The 12,369-nt window shown below is 55.3% G+C and overlaps 1 protein-coding gene across 4 annotated transcripts; it reads left to right on the top strand.

Moving 5' to 3' along the window:
- Positions 1-2,210: 2,210 nt before the first annotated feature.
- LOC134150884 (alpha-1,6-mannosyl-glycoprotein 4-beta-N-acetylglucosaminyltransferase-like) lies at positions 2,211-11,362 on the top strand. 4 transcript variants are annotated; one of them, XM_062595039.1, is made up of 4 exons: positions 2,211-2,795; positions 8,338-8,463; positions 8,860-9,007; positions 10,111-11,362. In XM_062595039.1, the coding sequence occupies exons 2-4, from the start codon at positions 8,362-8,364 to the stop codon at positions 11,253-11,255; spliced, it is 1,395 nt and encodes a 464-aa protein (XP_062451023.1). In that variant the 5' UTR covers positions 2,211-2,795; positions 8,338-8,361; the 3' UTR covers positions 11,256-11,362. The 4 variants fall into 4 exon arrangements, with proteins under 4 accessions (XP_062451023.1, XP_062451024.1, XP_062451026.1 ...); XM_062595040.1 differs by having other exon boundaries at positions 2,779-2,795; positions 8,301-8,463; XM_062595042.1 differs by lacking the exon at positions 2,211-2,795 and adding an exon at positions 4,049-4,072.
- The last annotated feature ends 1,007 nt before the right edge of the window (positions 11,363-12,369 follow it).

Raw genomic sequence — 12,369 nt, 5'->3', positions numbered from 1 at the left:
GATAAGTTGTTTTGAAACCAGCTAGTCAAAGTAAAGATATGAGCGGTCTGTCTTAACTCTGATAATGAAGGTCATTCCTGCTGGAGTGCAGGAGAGGAAGGATGGTGTGTGACTGCTGGGGCTGTGTGTAAGGGCTGTGGTTAAAAAGATTTTCTGTCTGCATGTCATGTGGTAGAAGCTTCTAACGTGCCTGCAGAAAGGGAAGGTGCCCTAGGGCAAAAGGTAAATATTAAACGTCTTTGCAATGTCATTAGGTATCACTGAACTCACAGCAACAAGTCCTCAGTGGTTATGTAGTGCTATTCTAGTGGAGTATGGCCCAAAGGGGCCAGTGTACTGGGTGATGTGGAAAAAAAAAAAAACAAACAAAAAAAAAAAAAAAAAAAAAAAAAAAAAAGGAGGCACAGAGCAATAATGAGGTTTCCTCAGTCCTGGTCTTCTCCCTGGTCCGTGGGGCCCTGTTTTATCTGTGCTTTGTCCAGCTCAGGTTTGTGAATAATGGAAGAGATGGGGCCAGGCGTAACCTAATCTAGCTCTGCTCTCTGGTATCTCCTGTTGAGGGGGAGACTTGGCCACTGTCCCGTCCTCACCGAGCACTGCTTCTTGGCAGGGTTCAGGTGTCAAAACGGAGTTGTGCCAGGGCAGAGTGACAGCTAGATGTTTCAGGGAGAGTGGCAGGTACCCCTGCCCATCCCCAGGACTTCTTCCATGCTTGGTGCACACCTCCAGTCTGACCTGTAGGGAGCAGTTCTCCTTGGACCCCTGGCACGTGCATATCTGTACACACATCTGTGTGCACGTGCACCTATATCTGTGTGTGTGCACCTATCTCTACTCCCACACATCCACTCCTCCAAACAGCCCTTGCATCTGGGGGAAGGGGGAGCCCTGTTTCACTCTGAGTTTGTTCTAAGGAAAACAAACATTTTGGCTCCTTTTAAGCCACTCCTGTGTATTTCCAGATTTCTCTCTTTCCCAGGCAGAAAAATAAATGTGGTGAGCAAAAAGCAAGAGAGACAGGGGCCTCAGGGCAGAGGGAGGTTTGGAAGTGGCTCCCAACACTGGGGACCTGGCTGTACCATAGCCTTTGCAGGGGTGGGGAGCTGGTGGAGGGATCTTTTCCTGGCATCCAATGCAGCATTTAGGTTTCCTTGCCGAGGGCAGGATCGACTAAGGCTACGGTTTGGTTTGTGGGATGCGCTGGGAGGGCAAGAGGACCCAGAATCTCTGCAGGTGGATGAGGGCTGTGTCCCACGTGATAAGGGCCACCAAGGGCTGCATCCTGGTACTGACATCCTCTCTTGGTTCCACAGGGTTCATTGACTTGGTCAGGAGAGGGCCAAATCATTCCTGAGGTCATTACCCCTTGGGATCTTCCAAAAGGGCTCTACCAAGCTTTTTTCAGGTCCTGCTTTTTCTTCCCTCTGGTGTCTCTGCAGCCCAGCGGGATGGTATTAGCAGCAAGTGGTGCGGCACAGCCTTTTCTGAGGCAGTGAAAAAGGAGCAAAAGATCTCCTGCCAGCAGCTTGGCATTTGCTCCTCCCTTCCCCACCCCATAACCAAGGGCCCCTAACATCTGCAGGCTGCAAGCTGAAAACCCCTGAAACAAAGCCTTGTCTGGACTCATCCCAGCGTGGCTGCTGGGGTACAGCCAGTTTGGCCCCATCTCTGCCTCTCCCAGTTTTGCGGTGGGAGCTTCCTTGTGGCGTCAGCCAGCAACACGCATGCTCAGGCTGCTTCTTGCTGGGCTGGGAGTCCCAGCAGAGACTCTGCCTGGCTGGCAAGGCTAAGCCCCCTAGTTCGCATCTGCTGTGGTATGGAGTTGGGGTGCTCAGTCAGGAGGAGCTGACCTGCTTCCCCAGGCTGCAGTGCTCCGAGAAGCAGATTCATGGCTGCTTCCCAAAATTACTGTCTGCTGCCTCCTAAATGTGCAGGAGGAGAGGTGCACTTTGATATCTGGGAATAAGAAAGGGGTTCTGGTGGCTCTGTCTCAGTGCCATGGTGGTACCATGCTTGCATTACAGTCGTACGTTTCTACAGCAAGGTTGTGCCAAGGCGCCCAACCCTTGCACGTGCGTGTGCCCCAGCAGCAAGTGCGAGTGCCGGGGCTGTGACAGGCACCATGTCTCTGCCTTCTCCCCTCCCTTTCCTTCCTGCATGGGCAGGAAGGACCAACCCCCAGCTCTTTCCTGTGCTGGGATCAAGATCACAGGGTGTCCTGCAGCTGCTACTGGTTGCTTCAGTAGGCCTCACGTGCCAGCCTCTCCTCACCAAGCCCAGCGCCACTTCCTTCGTGTGCGATCCAACGGCCAATCTGTGCCACACCTCTGGGTTTACCCTATCCCATGTGCGGTTGCTGCTTGGCCCTGCTGTCTTCCAGCCTTTGCCTGGGTGCAAATGCTGGAAGCTTGTTTGTCCCTACTCTGAGGCAGAAATGGGATCTCTACCAAGCTTCCCATGACCAGATGGGACAGAGGGACTACGAACCCATGAAAGGAAGAGCAGATTAGAAGAATTCAAGGATTTTAAATAAAACAGCTCAGAAAAGAGAAAGCCTGTGAAGCTAGGAGCCTGTAAATATATCACCTGCGTCCTGCTCTGTCTCGTCTTTCTGCACCTCCCTTTGTCCTTGCGACAGCGTCTAAGACCCTCAGTTCAACCTGAACCGAAAGTGCTCTGTGACTGCTGAGCACATTGCCTGGGCCAGTGCCGGGGTCCCGGTCTGCATCGCCTGGAAGACTTTGAGGCTGATTTTCAGACAAAGGAGAAAAAAAGAAGTTGGGGCCCTATCAAAGGTAGGATGGGTCTGGGCCAGCCAGGAAAGGAGGAAAATGGGAATGTATTTCCGTGTAGATAAATGGGAGCACAGGAAGGGAGAGGAGGGCCAGTGCCAGATGCTGGGGGCTGGGAAGGATCTGTCCCTCTCATCAGATGCTTCAGGTGAATTGCCGGTCAGGAGGAGATGAGTCATTTGGAGATGTGTGCAGCTTTGAGCCAGGCGTGCTACAGCTGTTGTTTCTTGCTGATACACAGTGGCTTATTAGGCAATTTGCTGGGGGTGTTCTGGCCACCTGGGCGGCAAAGCAGGGTTTATCACGGCCGCACGGAGCCGCTGAGCCCGCGCCTTTCTGTTTGCAGCTGCGGGCCTGGAAGAGGGAAGTGGCGGCTGCGGTGTTGCTGCGGTAAAAGCACGATCTGCAGGATGCAGGACCTAGGAGCCAACTGGGCCACAGGAAGGGCCCCGCAGAGCCGGTTTGGCTATGGAGCAGAAGGGGTTCGTGTTGGCTCTGCTGGGGCTATGATCCCAAATAGTGGCAGTGAGGAGCTGGTGAATATGGGAAAATCCTTGGTGCAGCCCCGGTTTGGGGCTGGGGGAGTGTCAGCTTCTAGTCGGAGCAGCAGGGTGGGTTCCCAGCCCAGTGAGCTCTCCTAGGCTTGTACCCTTGCTGGGGACTCCAGGAACGTTACAATCTTGGCTCCCAACAAGCATGGACGTTTCTGCTCGCTCAGTGCCAGGGCTGGAAACAAAAATGGCAGCAAAAAAGATGCAACAGCTATGGATCCCCTGTCTCGGTGTACAGTACATTTTGATCTCAGTGGAGTGTGAGGGACCAGATCCGCAAGGGAGTTCAGGGTGCTGGTGGCCAGGCAAGAGCCCTGGGGGTGGGGGGAGGGAGGAACTCTCCTGCCTGAGGGCCCAGAAATGCCCTGGGGCTCCTGACGAAGGAGGCAGAGGGAGGATTGTGGGGAGGGGATGCTGCCAGGAGGTTAGAGGGAGGCTGAGACTGCCCTAACTCCGGCGGCAGGATGGGGGCTCGGGGCTGCCAGCCCTTTTGTCCTATGCATGGGGTGGCCTGGCTGCCCCTTGCCCGACTGGCCTAGCAAGCTCTCCTGGTGTGGGACAGAGGATGACTGTGGACGCTCCTCCTCTGCAGGCGAGGGCTCGGGGTGGGGCTTGCCAAGCGAGAAACCGGAGCCCGGTCGATCTCGGGAAGCCGCAGGGGCTGAGCACCCTGGTAAGATGCCGAGGCTGCCCAGCCCCAGCGAGCTGCACCGGGTCGCCACGTGCCACGTAAGTCTCTGCTGTCTCAGTGGGCATGTCTGGAGCGGCACTTGGGTGCGTGCTGTCTTGCTCAGCGGCGTGGGAAGGCGCTGCTTGGGAAGGGGGTGCCCTTGAGCCTGCGAATGCTCGAGGACCTGCTAGGGGCATGAAGGCACTGCGGTGGGCTACCAGAAATGAAATGTCCCCAGGCCACCAGTTGCAGGGACCAAAGTCAGACCCATGTGTCCCTTTATCAAGCTGTCCATCGAGGCCCCTCCACCTCTCTGCGAGGCAAGGCCACGGGAAGCGGCTGTATTAACCAAAAAGCTTTGACTCCCGGTGTCCTGTGATGGACAGAGGTGGCTTTTTCACTTCTTCCTAACTGTGGGATGACCCTTTGAGCATGGAGTCACATGGAGAGCGAGGCAGGATGCTGGGCTGGCTCTGCATGAGCCTGCTCCACACCGGGACCCAACACCGTCCTGAGTGGCCATGATATATGTGGCCAGGGAATGGCGCTGCTTCGGTTTTTCCATTTCCTCTGCTTGAGCAAGCAGCAGTTCCTGGTACCAGGCTGCTCCGTGACTGTATCCCCCCACCCGGACCCCACTGGCTCAGGAAGCTTTGGAGGAAGGAGGAATTTGTAGTGAGGGTCACTAACCTGCAGCTCAGAAGACTTAGCCCTGACACCACTGGGTAACACGCAGCCTTTTCCCGTGCCTCAGTTTCCCTCGGTGCAGATGGGCATTGCTGATGGTGGGGAAGATGAGACCCGGTTGCTCTGCCCTCCCAACAAATGCTTTCGCCGCTGTCAGTGCGAATGGCCCAACTTCTCCCTCGTCCTGGAGGAAGTGCCCGGGAACCACCTCCTGCTGTACACGCAAGGGAGTCATCAGTTCCTTCCTTGCAACCCTTGCAGGAGCTTTGCAGCAAGCGCTGCACTGGGGGGAAGGCATGCTATAAATGTCACCTTTTCCAGGAAAACTGAGCCTGCTTGAGTGCCCCAGCTTGTCTCCCCTCCCCGGAGCTCAGACTGGCTCCTCTTCTCTTAACAAAGTGCCTGGGAAGAGGAAAGCGCCCCTGGCACGGCAGCAGTGCGGTGCTCCCTGCCCTGCGCGCCTCGGAGCCTGCGCTGCTGGAGCCAGGGCTGCCCACGCTGGGACGGTGGAGGGTGCTCGTGGGGGAGAGTGGGCATGAGCCGCTGTAACACAGTGGTCCTGTCATGGCTGTGCTGTTTTGGGACCAACGTGTCCCAAAACATCTGCGGGGTGTGCTGCGTGGTGGGTACAGGCAGGCTGCACCAAAGGGCTGAGCCCTGAGACTGTAGTTTTCGTTAGATGGATGGACTCTGTTGCCCCTGGGGAATGGTTCATTATCCAAGAAATCCCTTCTGGCTGCGATTGGGGTTTCCAGGGCTCCTATCAGTCCTCTGGGGTTTGGGAAACGTCCAGATGCTTTTATTTAGCAACATGAAATTATATTTAGCAACGTTAAATTACATTTTCAGCCCATCCCTTTTTGCTAGGGTTTGGTCTGTCCCCAGCGCAGGGGTGATCCCAAACAGGTCAGGCTCAAGCTTGTGACGAGAAATGAAAGCAAGGGCATGTATTTCCCTGTTCTCCTTTCCCTCCGTTGGGGAACCGAGTCCCTGCTGCTGCAGTCCCTGAGCCCATGTGGCCTGGGAGTCTGCTAACTAAGTGGAGGAGTGCGTTTTGCTCCAGGCAAGCCGTTCTCGGCAGCCAGCAGCTCCCAACCATGCACCAAATGTCCCTGTGATGGCACAGCCATCGGACTTCCCATGCAGCGCCAAGTTGCAGGGAAGGACGCGTGAGCCAAAGATACGAGAGGAAGAAACGGAGAAGGGGATGCTCTGTGGAGGTGCCTCGAGCACGACCGGACTGGACCTGAGTCTGGTGCTGCATCGTGGGCGTGCGACCAGGGTGACGTGTCCGTGATAGGCTGCAGCCTTGCTCCAGTTGTGCTGATCTAGCTGGGCCACTTCATTTTCCCATGGAGACAAAATTGCTTATGGTAAATAGGGCTTTGGTGCACAAAGGCCTGATTAGGGGGCCAGTTACTGGGCAGTGTCTGTTACATATTGTTCTCTGTTAAAAAAGCAGGGAAATACCACGATGGTGAGAAGCTGTGTTAGCAGCAGGCTTCGGAGGGAGTCACGTTTCCTACAGGCTCCCCTCTGCCCCAGTGCTCCTGTTCCACTGACAAAAATGTTGCTTGTGAGGAGCTGGGGGTTGCTTAGCAGCACCTTGTTTTCCATCCAGCACCAGCTCCCTGGCAGCCAAATCTCCTCTGATCAGCCAGAAAAATCCTCGTTTGCACAGAGTATAAATCTGAGAAAACCCAGCAAGTGGCAATGCACCAAGCCTCGCCATTCCCGGCTCACTCTGTGGCCTCAGCATCGAGGCAGTGATGTGCTCAGAGCTGCTCTTGAACAACATGCTTTGAACATGGAGGTCTGGCCTCAGGAGATCCTGGGTTTGATTTCGAGCACCTCCGAAAGCTCATTCCCACCCCAAGTGCTTTGAAGTAATCAGAGAATTCAGCTTGGTCCCAGGCACTATGCCAGCGTGGCGGTACTCATGTTCCCTTCCTTGGTATCTACTGTGTTCAAGCTCCTGAGAATTAGCTCTTGGTTTAGACAGGTTTTGCTAGCTCCATGGCTGAGCCAAATCCTGGTGGGAACTGAATTGGGTGAGAAAATACGTTCAGTCTTTTTAGACCAGTCTCTGGAGGAAGTGAAGCTTATGTGGTCATGCTTTTTGTCTCCCTCGCTTGCCCAATAATCTGAAGCCTTGCCTGATGTCAGCTGAGTCTGCCCAGGGGATGAGCTCCCAAAGACATGACCTGAGGGATGGGAGCGCAGGAGAGGGACGCAGTGCCATGCTCAGACAGAGGCTGCTGCAGAAGCATAACGCTTTGTGGACACCAGAGACTCCACTTGGGTAGCACCCCCAAAAGCGCAGGAAAAGGTGAAACTTTTGCAGACACCAATTCAGACAGCTGTGAGCTATAATAAAACCCCAGGAAACCAGACAGGCTCAGAGAGTAGCTCTATGTGTTTTAATTGCTTATCGGAGTAATGAGTGGTGACCTGGATGAGGTTAGTGTGACAAGGATGTCTCTGGCTGCAGAGATGGGCCTTCCTGTGCCTGCTCGTAAGGCCATGGGCTGGGGCCAGGTACTCTGGGTTGGGATATTAATAACCCCACTAGGGCTTCTGGGCAGGCAAATGGACAAGCTTTTCTTAAAATCGTAAGAGTCTGACGCATACTCTGGGGTGAAGATGCAGGAACGGGTGGTGCTGCTCCTACCCTTCGTGTTTGGAGGAATGCAGGTGGACTGGGAGCATCCACTACCCAGCAGCAGGGCTGGGTGAGTCACTAGGTGCCTGAAGCAGCTTGTTTTCTGCTTTGAAGGCAATTTTTTTTTCCTGACAGTGTTTTGAATTAGGCTTAAAGTTCCCTGGGGAGTTTATGCAGTAATGTGTTTAAGAAGTCCCAGTTGAAGCCTGGCCTTTGTCCAGGGCACTGGTACAGGCTGCTGGGGAATATCTGAGCTCCCCAGCCTCTACTTTCCCTGCTTTGCTGGAGGTAATTGGGAGGCTATGAAACAAGCCTGGAAGCTTTCTCAGCTTTTTTTTATTAAACAGCCTGGGAGAACTCTTTCTTCACATGTTTGTATTCAAAGAGGCTTTGACCCAAACAAGCCAAAGTGCTGTAAGCAATTTGGATACACGTGCCACGTCTGCCCTGCGTGGCCAAGTACCTGTTTGCTCTCCAATTACCCAGTCTCCTATGGCAGTCTGCAGGACACCTGTAATGGAAAAACCCCAGGCTAACACAGGAGTCTTTTAGCCTCCTGCCGCACCTCTGCTACAGGAAAGATATCCCAAGGGCAATGACAGTTCTTTGGAGGTGACACCATTTCCTCCCCCCACCCCCCCATGGCTTTCCTGCCCTACAAAGCAAGGGACATGGCTGGGCTGGGGAAGAGTGTGGCCACCGCTGCCCTGCTGATGCTCATAGGCACCATGGCTGTTTGGGCAGGTGAGGCTGATTTTGTGCCTGGTGCTGATTTTTGCTGGCCAGCGCTGGGGGGAGATTCTGCCTGCCCAAGGGGAATGGTGTCCAGGGGCCTCCCGATCCCCCATGGGTGTGCACTCCTGGGTGCTCTGGGCTGGGGGACCAGCCCTGGGGGTGCAACCAGATGCACTGCGGGTGTCCCCTCTGGTTTTCTGCAGGCTATGCTGTGCCCTGACATGCCACTTCCTCCCGCAGGCCCCAGTGCCCTGGCCCAGTGCTATGCGATGCTCCCCGAAGCGCTTCATCACAGCCCTTGCAGCCTCTTTCCTCCTCCTCCTTGTGGGCAGCTGGTGGGGGCAGAGCCTGAATGATCCCCTGGAGGTGAGTCTCCGTGCCAGTGCTGTCCTGCTGGGGCATCCTTGTGCCCGTGGGAGCCTGTGCTCAGGCTCCCAGCCCCACCTGGGTACCAACCCCTGGCACTACTCAGGCTCCCAGCACCAACCACCCACATCATCGCCCAGACTCCAGCTGTATTCCTGCTCCTGCCCCGTACCATCCCCAAATCTCCAGCTCTGCCCCCCTCCCCTGCCCCACATCATACCCAAGTCCCAGCTCTGCCCCCTCCCCTCTGTGGGATTGCCTGCCCTGGTCTGGGAGCCAGGAGGGCAGGACGGGGGTTCCCCTGTGTCCCCTGGTGTCCCCCCCCCCCAACCCTTGCCCCATGGCACGTCTGTTGGGCCCTGGGGTCTGAACTGGCTTCCTGTGGCTCCTGTGCAGGTGGATCTTCGGGGCTTGGCCCCAGATGCAGTTCTGCAGGCACTGCAGCAAGACAGAGTCCTGCGTGCCCTCCGGGACCTGGGCAACCTCTCTGCACCTCACAATGTCTCCTACCACCTACTTGCTGGCTCCCCACCATCCAACAAGAGTGAGTGGCTTTGGGGCTTTGAACTGGGCAGGGCTCTAGGTTCATCTGTCCCATTGTGGCCACAAGTCCCAGCAAGGGCCTGCCTCATTAGCTACTATTGCTGGGGTGGGGAGGGATCTGCTGCTGACATTTTTGGGCTTGGGGACCTGTCCATACCTGGTGGCCTGTGTGTCTCTATGCTTCTGTGCATGGCTCCTGCCTCCCTCCCAACCAGCCTTGTCTACTCTCCACAAGGAGATGGAGGGATGGAGGAAAGTCAGTCTGCCTTGCAGTCTGGTCCGTGCTTCTGTGCCCTGGGTCTGGGGTGGCCACAGCTGTTTCAGGTTTCCCAGCTCTCAACAGTGAGGATAACTGAGACTCCATCTCATTGGGGCTGGGTTTCCTGCTCTCTGTTGGGAAGGTGGAGGTGTTGTACCATTAGGACAACCAAACAGCACAGGAGTTGTGGGTCAAGTTCTTGGACAGATGCATGAAAAGCAATTCCAAGGGGCATACACCTTGGAAAGAAGTTTAGGCAGCCCCCACATGAGCCCACATCTAAACCAGTTAGACATGTGCAAAGTGCTGCACAGACCACAGCAAAAGAAGCCACAGCAAGTCTGAACAGATGCAGTCACAGCCTGGCCATGGGGATGGCACAAATATGCCTCTTCCCAGGCTGGTTGCACCTTTGTGAAGTTCAGAGAGGGCCAGGATTTTCAGCGTGCTCCCACAATGTGCAGCCATGCTGCAAAGCCATCCCTTGCTCATGGGCCATCCCTTGCCCCATGGGCCATCTCTGCCTGGGCTGCACTGTTCCTTCTCAAAGTTTTGCATTTTCAGACTGCTTTTCCCAAGTTTTTCCTTCTTCAGAGGAACCCCTGGCCTCCCACAGTGTCCTGTCCCCACTTTTTGGTCTAGTGTCTTGAGCATTTCCTGAGATGCTGGTGGCTTTGGCTACAGTAAGAACTAGCCAGACTTGGACATATGCCCAGAAATGGCATTAACTGTGCAGGATGGCCATGCGGAGAGCTTTCTGGAGCCTCCTCCTTGTGGCTTGCAGGGCAAGCTCATCGTGATGCATCCCAGGTCATCCTTCAGCTCACTAATCCTCTCTCTTACAGAGTTCCTGGCAGTGGGACTGGCATCAGTGAGGCGGCCACGTGGCTACTACCTCCAGGCCACGTTGCAGTCTATCTTTGAGCAGTCAACGGAGGAAGAGCTGCAGGAGATGGTGGTGGTGGTGCACCTGGCTGACACAGACCCGGGCTGGAATGCCCGAGTGGCCACTAACATTGCCCACAGGTTCACTAACCATCTCCTCCTGGGCCGGCTCCTGCTTATCCATGCTCCCCATGAGTTTTACCCCACTCTGGATGGCCTAAAGAGGAACTACAATGATCCAGAAGAGCGGGTAAGGTTCAGGTCCAAGCAGAATGTGGATTATGCGTTCCTCCTTGCCTTTGCCGCCAACCTTTCCACCTACTATCTGATGATCGAGGATGATGTGCAGTGCTCCAAGTCCTTCCTCACAGCCATCCGCAAAGCACTAGCCTCCTGGGAAGGCTCCAACTGGGTCACCCTCGAGTTCTCCAAGCTGGGCTACATTGGCAAGCTCTACCACTCCAGCGACCTTCCTCGCCTGGCTCGCTTCCTCCTGCTCTTCTACCAGGAGATGCCATGCGACTGGCTGCTGAGCCACTTCCGCCACCTGCTCACCCAGAAAGATGTTATCCGCTTCAAGCCCTCCCTCTTCCAACACAGGGGCTTCTACTCTTCCTTCCAGGGCACTGTCAACCGTCTGGAGGACGACGACTTTGAGGTTGATGCTTTGGACCTGCCAGACAACCCGCCAGCAACTTTGTTCACTGACATAGCAGTCTTTGAGAACTACGAGCCCTTCAAGGCTTACAGCAGAGCAGAGGGATATTTTTGGGGGAAAGCCCCGGCAGACGGCAGCATCTTCTGCATCATCTTTCAGCAGCCGGTCCGTATCACCCGCATCCGGGTGCGCACAGGCTCCAATGAGCGCCAGAGGGACTTCTTGCATGCAGGGATGCTGGAGCTGGGCTGGCGACAGGGGGCTGATGGCCAGGACTGCTCCATATACACTTCTGTGGGCATCTTCAAAAAGGGGGCCTTTGAGCGACAGGACCTGGAAAAGGAAGTGTCTGACCCTGCTGAGTGCGTGAGGATACGGGTGACCCAAGGCCAGAGTGAGTGGCTTATCATCCAGAGCATTGACATCTGGACAGTGTCAAGCACCTGACTGGGGGCGTGACCGGCATCCAAGATGGCTGAGCATTTGCAAGGATTTTGCACTACTTTAAGAGGAGCTTTATTTTTCTCAGTCTTTTTTGACGGGGAATTAAATTATTCAGTGCTGCTGATGCTACCTCCTGTCTCTGGAGAGATCCTGGGGACAGCCATGGGATCTGCTTTCCACTTGGGGAAGCGATGTTCAGCAGGGTGGTGGATGGGGTGAAGAGGAGAGCCCACCATGCTAGTCCGGCCTGGGGGATACTCCAGCAAGCAGCACCTGGTCCCAGGGTCCACATGGGGAAGCAGTCCCTATAGCCCATCAGTATGGGGAGAGTGGTCCCTGTGTCCTGATAGTGGTCCTGCTACCAGTGCTGGCCTATTACATGTCCTGCCTCCCAACTAGATCCCTCCACTTGGCCCTGCAGACATCCTTCAAGGCACCTCTTTTGGCCCCAGGGCGCTCCAGAGCTAAGCTTCCCCCAACTCAGGTCCCTCTGATGGCTTCCTACAGACTCCAGAGCTCCCTACCCCCCTTCAAGCTCTAGTTGCCTCCAGGAAATCTGAGGGCACACAGAAGGGTGTGTGGAGTGGAGCACGGGCAGCTGGACATCTGGGTCCCTTGCAGGGTGGAGGTGGGGGGTGGGAAGGAGTCTTGTTTCAGACCGGGTAGTAGAAAAAATATCTTCACTGGGAGGACAGTGCAAGGGACAGCATTACTCAGCTAACTGAGAATCAGATTAAAACAGTGCGTTTTACAACCTCTTCATCTGATCCCCATCCTCATCTGGATTTTTTAACCCACCAACTTGTGATTTCTAATCCTCAGTTATTTTCCTCTTTTGTGCCCTTCCTGGTTTCAAGCTGTTCCTGGCTGTTCCATGCCATTCCTCTTCCCTCTGGGATCAGGCACCCAGGTGTCCAGGCACTGCACCGACACCCCCTGGGGCTGGGAGCAGGACACCCAACTCTGATGATTACTAGTCTCAGGAGTAACTGGAGGAGCACTGGCCATCAGATGAACCCTGGCCACCAGATGGACCCAGCCCACTGGCTCAGTCCCTGACCCAGAACCAAAATAGTCTCATCTGCCACTTGCAGATGAGAACATTCACTCGGTTTCA

Source organism: Rhea pennata, chromosome 25 (assembly GCF_028389875.1).
Source record: "Rhea pennata isolate bPtePen1 chromosome 25, bPtePen1.pri, whole genome shotgun sequence".
Classification (NCBI taxonomy): Eukaryota; Metazoa; Chordata; class Aves; order Rheiformes; family Rheidae; genus Rhea; species Rhea pennata.
This window is presented reverse-complemented; position numbering and strand designations above follow the sequence as displayed.